Source organism: Ambystoma mexicanum, chromosome 14, assembly GCF_040938575.1.
Source record: "Ambystoma mexicanum isolate Mex_15411 chromosome 14, UKY_AmexF1_1, whole genome shotgun sequence".
Classification (NCBI taxonomy): domain Eukaryota; kingdom Metazoa; phylum Chordata; class Amphibia; order Caudata; family Ambystomatidae; genus Ambystoma; species Ambystoma mexicanum.
Window position 1 is genome coordinate 84,336,609 of NC_090940.1, and position 21,019 is coordinate 84,357,627.

A 21,019-nucleotide genomic window follows, 5' to 3' on the forward strand; every position below is an offset into this window, starting at 1 on the left:
CCCTTTGTCCTTAAGTTCATCCATTTGGATTTTTAGGTCCAAGAGTGCCAATTTAGTTTCGTGACCAGTGCGGAAGCCAGACTAAGACCAAGAAGATTATCTTCAAGGTACTTTTGAATTTGCACATATGCTACTCTGTCCAATATTTTCAGAAGGAAAGTGACTGTTGTGATGGGTCGGTATTTGGTTCGGATTTTGGGGTCGACTGTGGGTTTCTTAAGTAGAGGGCAAACTCGTGCGTCTTCAAGGTTGGCAGGTACATTACCAAAGGTAAAGGAGATATTGATAAGAGAAGCGATAAACAGGGCATGCTCTTCTGCACAGTCTTTAATAGGTGAGGCAGGGCCAATGTGCCCTTGGCATCTAGATGGTTTTACATCTTAGATAATTTGGATTACTTCTGGGATAGAGAACACAGTGAAACATGTTGGTTGAGTCTGGAGAGTCGGCAGGCATTTCGGTGATTCGTTTTTTAAACCAATTGATTCCGCTATTTTTGTTTGTAGTGAGGCGATTTTATACAGAAGGGCCTTTTGAATATTTGAGCACCAAGAGATATCTTTAAGGCTGCTGGTTGGTAGGGGTGGGAGGGGGGGGTGGCGTGGTAATTCATGCAGGTTGGCGAAAAGCTCTCACATGCTTTAATTTGCGTTTTGTATGCATTTGTTGTACGTTTAGCTTTTCGCTTGGAGTATGGGTCATTTATAATTTTGGGATGCAGAAGTGAAGAGCTCTTTGTTGGAGACTGAAGGAGAATTTTTCCCAAGTTGTCTCGGCTGCTCTCTGTGGAACGTAGCATTATGAGGCTGGGGGTGTACCAAGAGTTTATGCCAGCTGCAGGTTTTGCTTTGCGTTTGACCAGCGGTGCTACCCTGTCGATGGCAAGTTGTAGCCTTTGATTGTATAGTTCTACCCTGGTGGACGGATTGTTGGTTGAGTGCGTGTACGACGTGAGAGGTTGGAGCAGCAGGAGCATGTTAGCTGGGGTGATATTTCAAACATTTCTTCAGATGGAGGCTGGTGCAGGTTGGGGTGTGGGACCAATAAGTTCGTTTTTTGGGAGGGTGAACAAAAAATGATGTGGTCTGACCAGGGACAAGGCATGTTAGATATTATGCTGATGTTGCAATTAGTGCCAGCCAACCAATCTAAGGTGCAACCTTTCACATGCGGTGTGTGAAGCCCAGGGCTTCAATAGTGCTATATATAGCTAGTGCATTATTGTCCGAGGAGCCATTAAATCCTAGATTAAGATCCCCTAGAAGGATGATTCTAGACGATGGTTTGGCAACCTGTGAGAGAAGCTGCAAGATATCTTCCTCGAAGGATAGCAGGGGCCCTGGTGGTCTGGAAATTACATAGAGGGTTAAAGTGTCTGTGTCAGATGGTGATTTTAAGTGAGAGCAATTCTCCAGATGGAGTGGCCTGGTTAGGGATTTTCCTGGTGGTTAGCGCCCTTTTGACTATAATTGCCACGCCTCCCCCTTAGCAGCCATTCTGTCCTTCCTTACAATGGTATAGCCATCACGTATGGCAAGGGAAATGGTGGGACCCGCAGCAGGATGCAGAGATTTATTTCAGAGATAGCTATGAAGTCCAGGTTATTAAAAGTGACTAGGTCAGAGATGTCAAGGGTGTAGAGCGTGGGCTAGGAGGGACCTTGTGTTAATGAGGGCATCCTTGAGTGGCCGTAAGGCATCTGTGTGGGTGCTAGGAGGCTTCCCCAAGATAGGAGTTGGCTTAGCCCGTGCACACATTTTTTGAGTGGCAGGGTCTGCAATCTGATGGTGGCAGACGGCTTAGGAATTACAGATGTATTGACAGTTAATATGGCGGCCAGCTCCAGGTTGTGTGAGGCATTTACTGGTGTAAGGGTACCAGACACGAGCCCCAAAAGCATCAGGTATAGCAAGTGCCAAGTTGCGGCTGGCCTTCTTCATAGCCAGTTCTAGAGTATAGGCAGCAATCGTAGTTGAGGGAGCAGGTATGTCCAAGACACAGGTTGCATTTATAGTGGGCGAAGGGGCGACAGGCTCTGAAGCAACAGTGTCCATTACCGTTGTGGCAGGCTTTAAGGCACCAGTGTAATTTACCATTGCAGGATCAATCAGGTCTAAAACATCAGTGGGAAGCCACCAGAGGGCGCGCAGATTTAACCAGCTCCAGCGCGACTCTCCCCCGTGGGCACCAACGAAAGGGGACTGAGCCCCGCTTTTACACCCCACACCCCTACGGGCACTGTCCATGTGAGGGGAACCCCGGTGGCATCCCAGGAAGAAAGAATGGGCAAAAATTGGACCAGAATTAGTGGTGAAACAAAGTGCTTTAGCCGTGACTGAAGGAAGCGAACACTGCAGGCCTGATGCATCACGGAGTAACGCACATCACGGAGGGACGCGCATCGTGGCGGACCCCTGCTGGAGGAGAGCCGGAGTTGGAGACAGAAGGCCAGGTGAGATGGGGAGGTAAGACATTGCCCCCCCCCCCTCCCTGACACACCAGCGGACAGACAAGTAGTCGAAGTGCGGTCACCAACCCCCCCCCCTCATCCGACAGCAGGGCGATTGGCTGGGGCCAAGGAGCTGGGTCACCGGGGGGTGGGGAGGTCGCCTCCGCCATCGGAGCCTAAGGCAGTGCTCTGCCCACCATCCTGGGACTCTAAAGATGGCCGCAGGGAACCGGCACTCATTAATCAGGTTGGCTGCGATGAAGTGTGGGGAAGCCACCCCCACGAGACACTGTGTGCCCAGGCTGGCTGGGGGAATGTAAGGCACGATGAGGCCATTGAGAACATGGAACACTGCATCCACGTAGGTGGCCAAGTGAAGGCGGCCACCTATAATTCATCTAGCAGTCCTGCCAGGAGGGCACCCGCATTGAGTGGGGCTGGGTGCTCCAACAAAGTGTCGGAGGCGGGTTTGGGGTGGCGGAGGGTCGCTATAGACAGTAGGAACGCCGAAAAGAAAACTGGGCACCTGGAAAGGAGGTGGCCACCCAGAAGTAGAGGGGAGCCCCCGCACCCAGCGCTGCTGGACAGTGGAGGTGGGGGGGGGGGGACAAGGACGCCGATCATAAGGGGAGAACCCTAAAAAGCAGCCACAGGAGAGCCACTGATTTCTCCCCCCACACCCCACAACGCGAAGTGGCCCACAGGTGAGATCAAAGGTTAGACCAGCCGGACCACGGGGAGTTCCCATTTCACCTGCAGGTGGGGAGCTGCGTAAGCCTCGGAAGGGAAAGGGGTGGCCTGGCGACAAGTGAAAGGAACGAGGTAACCAGCCCGGCAGTGGGCCTGGTCAGGGAGCACAGTAACTTGAAGGGGGCAGTGCCATAAGGGGCGATTCGGCACAGGTGTAGGGCCCCGGGGCCATCGCTGGGGCAAGCGCCAGCCTCGCAGAGGATCCCCCTCATGACCCCTGTTTATTGAGGGCGCACAGCGTTTGGGACGAAGGGAGAGCACCCCACAAGGAGAGGAAGTGGACGGCGATACCCCCCCCCTCCAACTCCCCCACGACCACCCAGGGTCGGCAGCAGACCCAAGTGAGCTTGGCCGAGGCGAGGGCCCCAGAACATCTGCCTGGGGCATGTCCCCTCCTTGGTGTGGAGACTCGCCGTTAGGGAGGCAAACGCAGGGGGAGCTGAGCTTGTGACAAGTCCCGACTGAATAATACTGTGCCGCACCCCGCCCATGGACTGGAAATCGAAGCTTGGAAGATTTGAATATGGGAAACCAGGGCGGGGAAGTGCATTGTCCAATTCCAACATGACAGAAGAGGGGATATGCTATGATAGGTTATTTATACCACGCTTAATACCCAGAGGTTTCTAAGCCCGGACACAGGGATCGAACCTGTGATGCTCTGTGTCTTGCTTCAAAGGCGAGAACGCTGCCCCTTAGGTATCCTCCCGAGACAAGGGAGCGACGCCATATCCACTAAAAGAAATCGCCTCCCTTCTGGAAGAGATTTGTGGAATGAGAGCAGACATCGGACAGAAGTGTGCGGATTGACAGCATGGACGAAAAGCTACAGTCAGTGGAGCATAGCCCAACCTCCCTCGAAACACAGATCGACATGAGGCTGGCGAGTTGGAAAGGAGTGAGGGCAAGGTAGCCCTAAAGATGGATGACTGAAAACCTGGAAAGGAGAACACTTGCGATTCTTTGGGATCCCGGAGAAGGAAGGCGAAACGGAAAGAGACCTTCGGAGAACCATCCATGAGGTGGTGAAGAAGCTATTCAGCAATGAGAACATGGACAAACCCAAACTTGAGAGGATCCATAGGGCTGGGGCTACCTGGAGGGGACAGCATTCGATGCTTGCGCGTTTCCACAACTACCAAGACAGACAAAAAATACTTGAAATGGCAAGGGGGCTGAGTTTGGTGTCCCTGGGAAACAGCAATTTATCAGGATCTGTCTACACGGACACTGGCGAAAAGGCTAATATGCGCCCCCCTCACAAAGTGGTTTGGTGAGAAGGGAGTGCGATACGGCCGGGGGTTCCCCTTTTCCATCTCCTTCGAAGTTGCGGCATACAATTTCAAACTGGGGACCGAGGGAGATATCAGGAGGGTCATGGAGGAGCTACTCGGAGGCAATGGGCAACAATTGGACGACAGAAAAGGCCAGAAAGACATTCGATGATGCGTAAAGGGTCCAAACCGAAGCAAAGTCCCAGGGCTCCAGAAAATTTAGGAAGCTTGGGTCGCCCACAGTGGGCCATTCCTGAACTGTAGGAATGGTCAGTGACTACAGTGTTGAGTTGCAATGGGGGGGGTCAAGATAGTGTGTTTTGGTTGAGCCTGTCCATGCAAGGGGAGGACCATTGGTGATTCAATCTCGTCAAGGGCAATGACTCCCGGCAGGGTTGGTGGCCGAGGGGGGGTGGGGGGGCCTATGTTCAGGGTGTGAAAGTGTTAGATCAATGGTGTGGTGTAGGGATCCTGTTAGAAGTGTTCCGATCTTTGAATAGTCTCAGAGGAGGTGGAAGTAGAGTGCTCCTTTGGGTACGGGAGATGTCCAGCCAGGGTGAAATGAGAACAGGCTCCCTAAATGTCCAGGGCCTGAACTCGCCTTCCAAAAGATCGATGGTTCTGCTAAAGTTCAAGAGGCCCAATCGCGACTGGCTGTACTTACAGGAAACCCATTGGAAGAGGGGGGAACCCAGACTGCGATCCTGGGAGGTGATCGTAGCGTCCAATGTAAAAAAAAAAAAAAAAAACATTTTTTAAAAGACGTGGGGTGGTGGTGTTGATCTCAGCCCAGATGAGCTTCACGATAGAAGCAATACTAGCCGACCCCAATGGGAGGTATATGTTTGCGAAGGGTCAATTAAGGAGGCTAAGCTAACAATCGGATATATATATATATATATATATATATATATATATATCCCGAATGCACAACAATGCGAATTCTGGGAGAAGGTCCGAGATAAACTAATCCAATTCGTGTAGGGTCAACTGGTGGTGGGAAGGGATTTTAATATGGTATTGGACCCACAGATCGTAAGAGGATGAGTGAGGAACAAATGAAGAGAGTTAACCCGGGTGATTCAGATCGGTTCAAAGGGGCAAACGAAGTTCTAGGTATATGCAACTCCCTCACCCCAGCCCCAGAGGGTGACATGCCATTTACCTACTATTCTGCGGCCCACGACTCCTTCTCCCGCATCTACTTGATCCTAGTGGACATGTCGCTAAAACAGATCGTAGAGCCCCGAGTAGTGCCGATCCCATGGTCAGACCATGAGATTTTAACAATTTGTATTTATCAGGAAGGCCACCGGGGAAAATGGAAATGTAATGACTTCCTAGTAAAAGATAAATGGGTGCAACAGGAACTGCTTAGGGGAATTAAAGTATTTCCTTTTTAATGATACAGGGGATCCAATTGGTCTGGCAGGGCATTAAAGGCAACCATTAGAGGTACCCTTATGAGAATAGGCTCTGAGAAAAAAGAAAGGAGGGAGGAGAAGGAGGTTAAGCTCCGCAGGAAAAGAGATACAACCGGAGTGGGGGAGGGAATGCACACAGGCAATATCGTCTTTCGCCGGCCAAAGCGATAGAGCTCTGCCGGTACAGGACACAATTAACGCAGGACACAGAAAAAAAAAACTCCTGTTCCAGAAACTGAAATATCATGAGCGGCAGGGGATGGGAGGGAGGGGGGGGGGGGGGGGGGGGGGGACGACTGTGCGGATAAGATCTTGGTATGGAGATTGAGGGAGGAGACGGAGAGGAAGAACATCGGGGCAAATAGGACGGAAACATGTTCCTATGCAGCGCTCAGGGTATAGGGAATACATTCGTAGAGTATTGTAGGTCCCTCTACTCTTCAGAATGTGCAGGTGACTGTTAGGGAGAATCCTCAAATGTGCTAATTCCCTTCACCTTAGAGACCCCCCCAGCAACTTTGCTGGATTTTGAGGACTTGATTTCTTTACCTGGAGAGAGTGTGAGCCTCCCCCCGCCCCCCCTTCACCCTTCCCCACTCTCATGTATTTTGAATGCGTTTTACTCTTGTGTTCTTTGATTATGGAGTTTTAGACAACTCAATAGGCATCATCTTTTCATTTATGTCACACAGCACCCTCAGTGCAGTGACATAGGGAAGCCTTTTAGGCTGTCCCGAGGTTTAAATACCTTCTCTGGGATAAACTACTGCTTCCCAGAGAAAGTAAAGTAAAATTGACTTTACTAGTCTTTTCAAATTCCTAGACCAGCACACCCTATTTTACAATAGAGTGCTGGAGGGGTTACCTAGTATCCCCTGTGTCTAGAAACACATGTAACAGTCGAATGCTACCCTTTCCTCTGGAAATGGCTGGTGACAGTGGTTTTACAACAAACTACCATGATTTTTCCCGACCGCGAACACCGGTTGCATTAAATCGCAGGAGCCATGTTTTTCGCCATTACTTTTTGGAAAGGTCCTTCAACAGTTTGTCTCTGCACGCCAAACCAGGTTTGGTCCCTTTGTTCCTACGCCTTTGGCGGGTTTCAGAACTGAGTGTCTGGGGTGGGCAGGAAGTTAGGGAGGTGCCCGAAACTCCCTGTGCTTAGTCTCCTAGGGGACCGAAATGCACTCTGGCGTGATTGGCTGGCTGACTGTCCAGCAAGGACAGCCACCCTGCTGGGTGAGTGGCAGCTAGGCTGGAATTAATGGGATGAAACTGGATAAAAGTTCAGTCTCTTGGCTTGGAAGGCAGAGTCGACCACTGGAACGAAAGAACCCGAAGACTAGCTTGAAGAGGACGGCTGCTCCAACTCCTGGACCGTTGGTTTGGCCGGTGAAGCCCTGCTGCAGGTCCGAATCGCCAAGTTCATCTCGACAGAGAAGCCCTGCAAGGACGACTTCTCCTCTTCAGTTGGTGGGATCAATCAACTTGACACTAAGCCACCTGATACCATTCTCGGAGCTGGTTGTATTAGAGTGCTGCAGGAAACCGAATAAACAGGGAGTGGGACACCAGTTTGTGTGCTTGACTACAGCTACCGCAACTGAAGATTTGCCATTTGCCAGCTTTTTGACCAGTCCCAGTGCAGGAGTCCCCCGACGTCCTCCCTCTTGTCCCCACGACCGAGTCTCAGGAACAGCGAGATCTGCAGGAACGGCCAGGAACAGACGTCTTCAGCTGCATCTTTTTCTTCATTGTAAGGTACTGTGAAAACCAGACAGAGGGAACTTACCCCCCACTGCGAAAGTGCTTGAAATTTTGGCAACTTGCAGGCCTAGTCAGCTTGTGAGCCAACATATGAATCTTTTTCCAAACTATTTGAGAACTTTGGCAAAGACTTTTCCGTTTAACTACCAGAACTGCCCTATACTATACAAGACTTTAGCTCATTGACTTTGGCCTAACCTATTGCATTGAATTGAATTGACTCCTCTGGTGAACGCAAACTATTTGCACTGTTTAAAAGTAAATAATCTTATTAACTTATGCTTTTTTGCTCCTCCTTCAAAGTAGTTTAAATGCCTCAGAAACTGATAGTGTGAAGTATATTTTTGTGTGATATAGATTGCCTCCTTCGAGTGAATGTTTTATAACTGACTGCGAAATGAATTAAGTGTTTTACCAAGAAACCTCGAGTGTAAGAGTTTGTTTGAATACTTGAAATTGTAGACCTCTGTGTAACATCATTACAGCTCACATTCCCCACTTGAGATAACCCTGGCTGCTCAGCAACGCTACCAAAACTGTATAGTACAGACTTCTACCAAAGGTTAGTTTTGCTTACACCTGTAGTCCTAGTCGTGTGTAGTGGTCCCGAAGGGTACTGCATAAAAACTTTGCCTAACAGTGACGGCTCCCAAATTGACTATTTCTTGGATAAGCTACTGATCCCAGGACTCCCTGAAGAGATAGCGGAAACCTTCGAGAATCCCTTAACAGTGGAGGTCAAGCAGGCCATCGGGGGGGATAATGTCAGGGACCGCCCCGGGGGAGGATGGGTTTACAATGAAATTCTACAAATTCTTCAAATCCCTGCTGGCCCCACACTTGGTGAAGGTGTTCAACACGTGCCTGGAGGGCGAAGCCCTCCCCCCCACAATGATTACAGCAACTATTGCTGCGATTCCGATGGAAGGGAAGGACCCCACTAGATGTTCCTCGTATAGGCCCATCCCCCTCCTTAATAGTGATGTGAAGATATTGGCGAAGGTCCTAGGAGCAAGACTGGAAGGAGGTATGCCACACTCATGCATGGGGATCAGGTGGGGATTATCAGGGGGGAGAGGTAGGTGGGGGAGGATCAGTTAACATTAGAAAGACTATCAACCAGATCCATGGGGTGCAGGGGGGGGGGGGGTTGCACGCATGTCTAGTGACATTGGACTCTGAAAAGGCCTTTGATAGGGTCGAGTGGCAGTTCATGAAGAAGGTGCTGGCGAGGATGGGGCTGGGAGCCAATTTTCAGCTGTGGTGTCCGCATTATACAATAGGCCAAGGGCAAAGGTCCGGATAAATGGGGGTGCTTATGGAGGCTTTCGAACTCTCAAGAGGGAACCAAGCAGGGATGTCCTCTGTCCCCGCTCCTGTACATCCTCTCAACTGAGCCGCTGGCAATCGCAATTAGAGTTAATGAACGGATTGAGGGCATAGTGGGTGGGTGAGCTTGATGTAAAATTTCACTGTTCGCCGATGATAGCCTACCTTACGAATGTACAGGTCTCTCTCCCAGCCCTCATGGCGAGTATGGCCGCCTCTGGGGTATCAAAATTAATGTGGGAAAGTCTGCAATACTGCTGCTGCTGGCACGGAGCCCCCTCATAGCCTTTGAAAGCTATATAGGTATGAAGGTTAACCAGAGAGGCATCCGATAACTGGGCATAATGGTAACAAGGAATTTGGGAGAGATGGTGGCGGCCAACTATAACCCATTCCGTGCTCAGCTCACAGCTGAACTAAAGAGGTGGCTCCCGTCAATATTGACCGATATGGGAGGATGACTGCCAGAAAAGTGAACGTCCTTCCCCTGCTGTTACACCTGTTCGCATCCATCCTGAGCCAGCTCCCGGAAAAGTGTTTCTTAGAAGTTACAAGGGAGCTCTGTAGATGTATATGGGGAAACAAGACCCCAAGGGTGTAGATGAAAACCTTACCCTACCAATGGATAAAGGAGGTGTGGGGGGTTTGGTTTCATGGATAACCGCCGGTATTTAAAGGTGGCACAAATCAGGTGAATGCTGAACACATGAGGGAAGATCTGAGGACTTCTTGGACGTACCTTGAGGATCTTATAGAGCACCCCTTGAAGGTCAGGGACTACTTCTGGTCCCCAGCCAGGACAATACCGGATCGCTTGCGGTCCCACCCCACACTAGGAGTTCTTTGGTCGGTTTGGCGGGATGCTGGGGATGCACAGAGATGTACTTCATGGCCCTCTCCCATATCTTCAATATGGGGACAGCCGTTCGATCTGGGGCGTAAGGGATTCACAAATTAGCAAAGGTGATCCGAGGCGGGGGTGGAGTGAGTGGGACAATTCTTTCACGACGGGAACTTTCATGATTGGGAAAAGGCGCGGGAAATCATGGCAGTGGACTCAATATCTATATGTGAATTTCTTCGTATCAAGGGAATCCTGATGGATTCAAAGTGGGGGTGCGGGAGTGCTAAGGGAACAAAACCAGTGGAAAAAGTTCTGGAGCAATCCATGACAAGAAAGGTTATATTGTCCAGACTATATAAAGCAATCAATGAAACATGTCCAGAGGGGAGGCAAACCTTTCAGAGATATTGGGTGGAGTTAGTAGGCGAGGACATTTTGGATGAGGAATGGGCCTGCATATACAAGGTGGTCCTTCCATGGAGGCCTGTTCACCTCCACAATAGAACAACAACTTTAAACTACTAATGGGATGGCACAGGGATCCAGTGCGACTGTCAAAGAGGTTTCTGGGAACATCTCCTCTGTGCCTCAGGGGTTGTGGAAACCGTGGGAACCTAGCCTATATGTGGTGGTGGTGCCCCAAGGTGCAAATGTTTTGGAAAGAAGTGCTGAGCTGGATGGAAGAGGTGACTGGGACTGGGCTGGACCTAGACCCGCTGAAGCTGCTGCTAGGGCTCCCACAAAATGATAGGGAAGAACAGACTCCCGGCGATGTGGGAAGCCATGTTGAGGGCGAGGAGCTTGGCAATGCTCAATGCTGGAAAAATGAACAAAGTGATGTAGGAGGGGAAGGTTCAGAACATGATGGTCATGGAAAAGCTCACGGCGGCGGTGAACAATAAAATTGAGATTTCATATTGAGTGGTCTGCCCTACTGGTTAAATGGGGGCTGGGGGAGGGCAGCCACTAGAGAAATCGAAAGTGTGCTTGGAGTGGAAGGGGACAGCATGGAAGGGAGAAAAGCGGTGGGAGGGCCTCGGAGAAGAGCTAAAAATGAGACGCATACAGACAATATGAGTGCCCTCGAAGCTGAGACAAAGATAGAAGAGACACACACCATTAAATAAAAGTCGATTTTGACATGGGATGGGGGGGCGCGTTAGCGAGGGTGGAGCGGGAGATCTAGACTTGTTCGTTTATGTGGGCTATAAGGGCCTCTTGCTACATTGAAAAGGTCTGTTTCTTGTGATAAATGTTAATAAAAAGTAAAAAAAAAATTAACAAGTGGCATTCACCATATTGGTGTCAACAAGTTCCCATATACCAGTGGCAATTGCTGAAGAGGGCGCAGCAGGTTCTAATGCAGTGGTGGATTCCGGAATAAGGGGAGCAACATGTTCAACGCACAGGTGGCATTTAGAGGGGCAATAGGTTCTAGAGAACATGTGACTATTGAGCTAGAAGGAACAGGCTCTAAGACGTGGGTGACTTTTGCCATTGAAGGGACAGTCAATTCTGATATCCCATTGGTCTTCACACTTGAAGAAACAGCCAGCTCTACAATACGGTTGGTAATTAACATTGAGGTGGCGCTGGGTTCTGGTATGCAAGTAGCGGTTGATATTTAAGTTCTATTATGCAATGTTAGAGTAGTGAGAAAGGGGATGAAGAATAAACGTATTCTGTCTTTTGTTGTGCTAAAACCCCTCAGCACTCCACATAAGGTGGCATTTGCTGATCTCAAAAAGGGAAAGTAAGAAGGATAAAAAGTATACCGCTATCCTTGAGAATAGTAGTTCAAGGAAAATAAAAATATAAAGCCCAAAGGGCTCCCAGCACCACTGCACAAAAGGTGCTGTGTGCTGCAAAAGTAAATTAAAGATGACGTTAGGAGATCTGGAGGAAAGCATGACTCCATTAAATACAATAAAAACATACTGAACATGGTTCCCATGGTCCGAGAAAAAAGAATGAATGAGGGGCAAACTGTTACCCTTATTCAGGAGAAGAAAAAGGTCCAGCAAAAGGTGCTGGGATATTACAGGTAGAGGAGATTTGGCTTACATATGAACAACCTACCTAACCGCCAACAAAAAGCACAGGGGCCACCACATAAGTTAAAGAAAAAAGGAATTTCCACCCATAAGTAACAGATTTAAGGAGGGGGCGTGGCCTGATGGCTACGTGAAAGGACGTGCCTGTGGGGAGCTCCTGTAGATCCGTTAATGATCCTTCGGATAAAACAAGTTTTCGAGTGAAAAGGCATGCCAGTATGATACTCAAGTATGTCTGAAGGACCAGAGCACACAATGAGAGTTGCGAGGGCCTGAACCGTAGCGTGGAAGGGAAGTTACGGCCATCGGAAAGTAGCTGGGTGCGGAGATCGAGTGACTGGCAAGATGGCGACCCCAGGACAAAAGGGCCATAAACTAACTGCGGAAGTTGCGGCCGTGCAGGCGAGCTGGTGCAACCCTGGCTAAGCCAGAAGTGGCCTCTAAGGAACCCTGCCGGCACACAACACAGGAGGCACTGCTGAGGGGGGGCCCTGCTAGACCGCGATACGCATACCGCGGTACGGGACGAGAACGGCAGGTGTGGAGGGCCCTGGCCAGTGCCTGGCATCGGATGCCACGCGGGGCTGGAGGATTGCCCCTGGCGGCGCAGCTGTCGCGGAGCGAGGTGGAGTGGAGTGGAGAAGCCGCGCTCACCGGGCTTCGATTCCAGAGGAGACCACTTCGGCACGGCCGCAAAGGGGGCCGAGGTAGCTGAACCCAGCGGGCGCGCTGGCGGACAGTGTGGCAGTACACTGCGCTGTAACATCAGCGGCGCGGTACATTGGAGCTGGTGCGGCCGTGATTGGGCTGACTGAGGCTTCTTGTGGGATGTGAAGCCCGGCTTGTGAGCACAATACAGGACCCTGCCGGAGGAGGGTGGCCAGGCCCGTGGCGGGGATAAGTGCAGCAGGGGTCCTGTAAATAGATTGCAGGACACGGCGAAGCTGCCCCTGGGAGGATTGCCGTTGCCGGGCACTGTGTGGTGGCTAGCATTGTGCTCCCGGGGTTCGTGGTAGGACCTTGGGGTGCTCATTGAATGGTGGCCCCCCCCCTGCGGTTGTGGGGCTTATGGGGGCCAGATAAGGCTGGAGGCACCGGCCCCCGCCGGGACCTGGGCGAAGGAGAGGAGAGAGCCGGAATCATTCTGATACGCCCAGGAGGGTTCTGCGGAGGTGAGCACTGTGGGGGCCCTGACCGGCCGTGTTTGGCATTTTTGTGGAGAGACTGGATGATGGGCAAGCACTCCGGCGTGCACTACATTGTTGCACGATCGAGGGCTGCGCAATGAGACAGTGGAACCCACTGTGCAATGAGGATCGAGGTGGAGGCCTGTGATAAAAGCTGGAGGGCAGTAGTGGGACGACGCCCACTAAAGGACAGACCGATCCAAGCAAGTCTATGGACGGATGATGCGGACACTCCGCCCACGGTAGGATCACTTGTGGTGGAAATTAACATGTGAAGCAGTGGCATTGGGGGGCCTTGGACAATTGCTAAGAGAGAGCTGGCGCCCAGACTGTGATCTGTCGCTGCACTCGAGGTCAGGAGTCTGTGTGGTGGCCGTTTTGGCCAAGCGGGCGGCGTAGCATCGGCGCCCCAAACAGCTGCTGCGGGCATTGGCGCTGACCCCCCGACAAGAGGCGGATAGCCTGAGGCGGATTGTTATTACGTGGGAGGACACAATCCATTGCGGCAATAGAAGGCTGGCGGAGCCTTTGAGATTCTGAGGCCCCCATGCTTGGGTAAGGCCTAGGGCACTGGAACGGAGTGCGCGCCCTTCTCCCCCTAACTGTGGAGCATAAGGGGTGGGCTGACCTACAACGTGCGGCTGCTAAGTCATGTCTACTAAGCCTCCAAGGCAAAAAGTGAAGCAGCCCACGCTGGACGAATTCACCAGAACGCCGCCCGGCACGGAAGGTGCCAGAAGCAGGGACAGGCCCCACGCAGGTAGCAGGGCCGCTGCGGGCACTAATCAAGAGGTCCTGGCTGCGATTGCGGACTTGAAAGCAGACTTGAAAGCGGACTGGGAGGCCAAGCTCGAAATAGTTGTGGCCGAATTAAAATCAGCGTTGGACCTTAAAGTTGGTGAAGTGCAGGAGGAGGTGAACCTACTCCGACAGGATGTAAGGACCCTGGCGGAGCGCACAGAGAGCCTGGAGAAGGAAGGGAGTCTGAACACAGCGGACTGTGCCACACACAAGTCGGCACTGCATGCCCTGGTGCAGAGAGTGGGCAACTTGGAGAGTAGGGCGGAGGAAGCGGAAGGTCGCGCCCGAAGGAATAACATCCGTATTGTGGGTATACCGGAGGGCCATAACCCCACTGAGATTGTCGAAGGCATGCTGCTACAGGAGATAACCGGAGGAGTTCTGTCTCAGGGATTTGCTGTGGAGCGGGCACATAGGGCCCTGACGAGGAGGCCGCCGCCGGGCAATCCGCCTAGGCCAGTTATCGCCAAGATCCTCAACTATCGAGACCGGGAAAGGATTTTGGCACACTTCCGCAAAGGTGCAACAATTAAGCGGGGGGAGGCAAACATAACAGCCTACCCGGACTACACCCTGATGGTGCAGCGGAGCCGAATGAACTTCAGGGCTGTTAAAAGGAGACTGAGGGAAGCGGGCCAGAAATACATGCTACTTTATCCGGCGAAATTGAAGGTCTTTCATAAAAACAGAACTTTGTTTTTTGACACCCCTGAGGATGCTATGGGATTGCTTGATACGCAGGGATGCCCCCAGAGGCCCGACATCCAGGCTGACGAAGGAGGTGGACGAGATAAGTAAAGTGTAACAGGAGCGCTGGCAGTTGGTGCGGCTCTGGACTATGGGACTGGATTATAGTCATTGATGTGGCCCGTTAGCAGACGGGATTGGAGTAGAATAGATATTGTATGGTGTGCACTGTGACTGTAGCTTTAATAAGGGGCCTGGCAGGGCTAGTCCTTACACCCCCATTCAGTATTAATACTTAAGTGGCCATTAGGGCGCTTCACCCCACTGAGCTCTGTGTGTACCAGACAGGGCTAGATGTGGGGGTGCCTGAGATCCAGGGATGGAGCTGGGCAACAGTTGGGGAGGGAGTTGTTGGGGAAGGAATGGGCGGGGGGAGGGGAGGGAGGTGGGAAGTTTGAAGTGTATATAGTTTTGGGAGGAGAGGGAAGGTGGAGCGGGGAGTTGGGTGTTTTTTGGGTTAAAGGGAGTTGGTATTTGGGAAAGAGCCTAAGTAGACGAGTAGAGATCTCAGAGTCGTACTGCGCCTGTGGGAGGGGGAAGGCACTTGGAGAAAGTTATGGGGGACCTTAGAATAATATCATGTAATGTGAGGGGGCTAAACAGTTATTTGAAAAGGAATAAGGTTATGCTTTACCTGCGCAGGCATAAAATAGACATTGCATTGCTACAAAAGACTCACCTGACATGCGAGAAAGCGGATATGATCGCTAGGAAGTGGAAGGGAGTGATGGTGGGCTCATCTTACTCTGCCTATGCTAGGGGCGTGCTCATTTGGGTGGCTCCGCATGTCCCCTTCCAGCGGTTACAAGAGGTGGCAGAGGCGGACGGGAGGATGGTCATTCTGAGAGGGCTAGTGGAAAATAGGGAAATAAGCATAATAAATACATATGCCCCGAACCAGAACACAGCAGCGTACATTAGGACGTTGTGTACTAACGTGAGCAAGTGCGTGGGGAGTGCTGTGATTTGGGGGGGTGATTTCAACTGTATTTGACCCAAGGGTAGATAGGTCAGATGAGAAGATGGATAGAGCAGCTCCTGCGGCCAAAGCGCTGCAGGCATTGTTGAATGATTTTGGGCTAGTGGATGCATGGAGAGCGTGTCACCCCCTAGAGAGGCAGTACTCTCATTCTGCCCCGCAGCAGCTGAACACTAGGCTAGATTATTTCTTTACTACGTCTGAAGTGACAGCAGAGTTGGTACAAATAGAATATAAAGCAAGGGTCCTTTCGGACCACTCGCCCCCGATTCTCGCCTGCGATTTAGCCCCTTGAGAGCGAGGATTCCGACGTGGCGCCTGCGAGCTGAGGCATTGAAAGACCCCCTCTTTAGAGAAGACATGAGGGAGGAGATTGTGAATTATTTTGAGGAGAATACAGGTAGCGTAGACTCGGCGGGAACACTGTGGGAGGCCTTTAAAGTTGTGATGAGAGGGGCAGCTATCGCTAAATCTAAAGGGTTACAAGGTGGCATTTTGGCTGACCTACGGGAGACAGAAGAGAGACTAGGAGGCGGCTTTGAGGGGTCAAGACGACACTAAAGAGAAATTAGAGTTAGTACTTCTGCTGCAGCAGAAATGTGCGGAGCACTGGGACAGATTGTGTAACCTGAATTATCGGAAATATGTAGAGGGGCAGCACGCGGGGGGGATAAACCAGGTCGACTTTTAGCATGGTTATATAAGAGTGAGAACCCTAGAGTTACGATTAGAACTATTACAAGGGAGGACGGTAGTGTAGCAGATACTCAAGAGGAAGTCAACCAAGAATTTGTGTACTATTATAAGACATATGCAGACCAAGGGGAAAACTGCCGAGATACGATAGTGGAGACAGTGGAGGATATCGGGTTACCCAAGATAAGTGAGGAGGAGAGAGAACAGTTGGACGCACCAGTCACCCTGGAGGAACTGGGGGAGGTAGTGAGGCAGTTACCCACCTGCAAGAAGCCGGGGACAGATGGACTGCCACCTGAATTTTATAAAATATATGCGGAAGAGATTCTCCCTCCGCTGCTGGAAATGTTGAATGAGGCATTTGAGACAGGATATCTGCCGGAGTCATTGAGGGAAGCGGTCATAATACCGCTGCCCAAGCCCAATAAGCCTGGGCACAGCTGTATCTCGTACCGCCCCTTGTCAATGCTTAATCAAGACGGTAAAATATTGACGGCTGTATTGGCAAATAGGTTGAAGAGGGTGATTGGTAGATTAATACACCCTGATCAGACGGGATATGTCCCACACAGGAATATTTCGAATAATCACAGGTGACTCCAGTGTATCATTGAAAGCAGCAGCAAACACACCGGGGAAATGGCGATAGTGTCCCTGCATGCAATAAAGGCCTTTGATTCGGTTAAGTGGCCATGGTTGTTGGCGACCCTGGAAGGGTATGGGCTGGGGCCAAGATATGTACGGTGGGCGCAGATTTTGTATAAGGAGCCGCTGGCCAGGGTCAAGACAGGATTGGTGATATCGGAAAGGTGGCAGCTAGGTCGGGGCACCAGACAGGGTTGTCCGTGGTCCCCAATGCTCTATATACTCGCCCTGGAACCTCTAGCGATATACCTGAGACAACAGTACGATACAATAGGCATTGAGGTAAAAGGGGAAAAACATTTGATCTCTCTATATGCAGATGACATGTTGCTGTACCTGAGGTACCTGGAAGAGAATCTTCAACACATCCTGGAGGTAATGGATAGATATGCAGGTCTTTCCGGTATAGCAGTGAACCCCCAGAAGTCAAGCATGTTCCCGCTGGTAAGGTATAAGGGGATCCCGGCGGAGAGGTTACCTGTATTGCCAGTGCCATGGGCGGTTGATACGTTCCGATACTTAGGGTTAGATATCTATCACACTGTGGAAGAAGAGCATAGGCACAATGGCGTTGGGGAAAATTGAGAACTGCATGCGGTTTTGGGTGAGGTTGCCCTTAGCTATGATGTAGAGGGCAGCGATGCTCAAGATGGTGGTCCTGCCTAGACTCCTGCATTATTTTGCGAACATTCCATACCTGATACCTAAGAAGTTCTTCACCAGACTGAACAGTATGAGTAGGGATTTTTTGTGGCATGGCACACGGAATAGTGGCATTGTGGAAGCTACAGAACTTCCACGAAAGAGGGGGGATAAAATTAGCCAACTATGAGGTGTATTATGTGGCAAGCCAACTGCAGTACGTCGCTAAATGGCTTTCTGATGTAGAAACCTCTGAACACAGGTTGTTTGGGCGGGATTGCACACCTTTTTACTTGAAAGAAATGATGTGGGTGCCCAGAGCTGAACTGAAAGGGCGTCCGGCGATTATGTTGCTGGGGTGGCAAGTGTGGCGTAGAGCGTGTAAGATGTTAGAAAGTGCAACCCCATGCTCCCTGCAGATACCACTGGTTACATTGACGGGGGCGGATGTACAGCTAAGGATGATAATCAGGAACCACTGGGAGCCGGTGGGGCTTGCAACCATGGGAGACATTTGGCAGGAGGGCTCAATTGTTGCTTTTGAGGAGTTGCGGGATGGGTTCGGGTTGCATGCGGGTCAGTATATTAACACTATAGACTGGTGCAGAGAGAAAGAAATGTGGCATGAAACTGTGCTAGAGGGAGAGCCAGATGCCACAGTGGATACGATCTACGACATAGCGGAAGGGGGGCATGAGACATCTAGATTATACGAGATGTTGATTCTCAAAGTGGGGAAAAGAGATCACCCAACTGAGATTGGATTGGGAAACTGAAGTGAGGACCCCGATGGAAGACAGGATGTGGGAACGGGTGCAGGGGTATCATAAGAAGGTGTCTAGAAATGCTAGGTTAAAACAGATACAACTGTATATCACGCATAGGGCCTATATGACACCCCAGAGGATATCGAGGTTTGCGAATGCAGTACGACAGGCATGCCCCAAGTGAGATGAGGAGAACGCGGGCATGGTACACATGTTCTGGTCGTGCCCGGTCATATCAAGATTTTGGCGCGAAGTGGAAAGTAAACTGGCAGTGAAGGGGGTCAAGATGGTAGTGGACACGGTGTGGGCTTGTTTGTTAGGGGTGTTCCCGAGGTCTGATAAACTAAAACATGTGAGCAAACTGAAGGACTTAGCATATGTGCTGGCAAAAAGAAGAATAACCATGGGATGGAAGACATGTCATAGACCACAGGTGGAGGTGTGGTGGATGGACTTGCAGAAATGGGCAGAGGCAGAAACTATGGCATGGCAGGAGGCTAGCAATGTCGGGGGATTGGAGGGTACGGAGTCCCTGATGGCCTGGAAGTCACTAATAGCGGAACTGTTCGGGTCATTTCCGGACCCAGATGACTCCACGGGGAAGGAGCATCTGCCACAGGATGCAGAAATGGAAAATGAAGATGGTTAGGCTCAGACCAGGGGGAGGGGCGGGGGAAGCAGTACATTGTTGTCAAGTGTATGATGTTTTTGATGACTCATGTTTTGTTTGGTTTGTATTGTTCAGTTGGATTTAATAAAAATTATTTTAAAAAAAAGTAACAGATTTAAGGATTTTAACATTGGAGGGAAACTCCAGTACGTAGGGCGATAACGCAGCATGACAAGCGTGAGCAATGGCAAAAATTTCAAGGCGATACTCTTGCAAAGGGGGAAGAAGTGCATGCTGGTAAGGCTACCTTTGGGTGCAAGAAATTAATATTTTCTGGTAGGGAGGGAGCTTGGCGTTCTATCTGCGATCGTTACATTTGGGAATCCGAAAGGACAGGATAGGATAGGACCATTGCAGCATTTTGAATTAAACATTGCGACCCTGAACAGTGGTCATTACAGAGTTGTAGCTGGAAGTGCCAGGCCCTTTGTGTGTCTCCCAGCAGCATATTGAAGCCAAAAGGCAAGGAAAGGGGCATGCCTTAGAGAATGATCCGTGACCTTAAGAAGACCCAGATCTACCTTAGTTATAAGCTGAAACACACACTAAGCACTGCTTGGTCAGCTTGTGCCAGATAGGCCATTAGATCATGGTTAAAAAGATCCCTTCCTCTTATAGGGATTTCTCCAATCCCATCTGTTGTCTGATTAATAAAGGTGATGAATTTTAAATCCTCTCACAGGGAACAGATTAAGGAATGCGAAAGCAAGAGGAATCAGCTACATTGGTACCTGCCAAGTTCCAGGGGCTTGGGGGGATGGGGAAGGAGTCAGCTTACTTCTACACACCTCCCCCCCAGCGCCCAACAAGTCCTATGGAATAAACTGCTGTTGCAATGGTCATGCTAACAGAAGGATTGTGCCGGTCTTCAGAGCAGTGCTGCAAAACGTTCCTGCATGAGAATGCAGCACCAAAAAAAGAATAAAATAACAAAAAATAAATCCTGTCCGAAAACCAGTGAACGATCATGAGTGGGACGAGATCTACAGTGCATGTGTGCGGCTAGCTACAAAGTCACTGAAACAAGATTCTGTTTTCAACTATGAAATAGCCCCAGGTACTCACAAGTGGGACAACCAAGGACAAAGTGAAAATGATGCTAGGCATGTACATGTCAGAACATGCAGTTGTGTACCTGCGCCACCTACAATGAAGTACAGCCAAAGATCCCTCCTATTTCAGATATGGGGAGGGTGGAGGAAGCAAGGGGTCAGCAAGCAAGTACAAAAAAAAAAGCCAGCTCATTAAACATATGACTGTGGCAGTGAAGGATAATATTATAGCAGCACAGAAAAACGTTTAGAGCAGATTTAGTAAAATCTACCCTGGAGTGTAAACGCCAGTTATTGAAGTGTCATTTTAGGACTCTGGATAGAATTACCTATGCATCTTCTTGCTTTCAAATCTTTTTTTCCTCCTATTTCCAGAGCTGGAGAGGAGCTTTGTGCTGATAACGAAGGGAGAAAGGGAGCTTTCAGAGTTCTCCAGAGACACGCAGGGGCTGGCATCGGACTGTGCTGCAGGAGTGAGAAAGAAAAAGTTAACGGTAAGGTCAGCAGATGGAAAACATGCAAGGATTTAGACAAGAAAATGCATACACCTGGAGGAGAGGTTGGTCTCAACATATGATGGGTTATTTATAACACGCTTAATACCCAGAGGTTTCCAAGCATGGACCCGGGAATCAAAGCGGTGTTGCTCCGTGTCGTCTTGCTTCCAAGGCGGGCACGTGGTCGCTGAGCTAAGAGCATGAATATCTGATGAATAAACAACTGTTTAAGAGGCAAAAACCTCAGGCCAATGCCCCCCTAAACTCAAGCAAATTATTTAGGCAGGAGGGACCTGGAAAGGACCCGCCAAGGAATCGCCTCTCCCCCTCCCGCTCCCCCAAAGCTACACGCAAAGCACTCCCCATTGTTAAATTTGAGCATTTGTAAGAAGTTTCTACTCAAATGTAGGCTTCCAATTTTAACCATTTAATTAGTTTGGGT

The 21,019-nt window shown here is 50.3% G+C and overlaps 1 protein-coding gene across 2 annotated transcripts in view; it reads right to left on the minus strand.

Annotated features, from left to right (window-relative positions):
* Positions 1-21,019, minus strand: part of ARHGAP11A (Rho GTPase activating protein 11A) — a 350,081-nt gene that overhangs the window by 152,652 nt on the left and 176,410 nt on the right. For both annotated transcript variants that reach the window (XM_069638559.1, XM_069638560.1), the window contains one exon: positions 20,410-20,545. In XM_069638559.1, the coding sequence (XP_069494660.1) occupies positions 20,410-20,545 (136 nt within the window). The remainder of the gene's footprint in view (positions 1-20,409; positions 20,546-21,019) is intronic.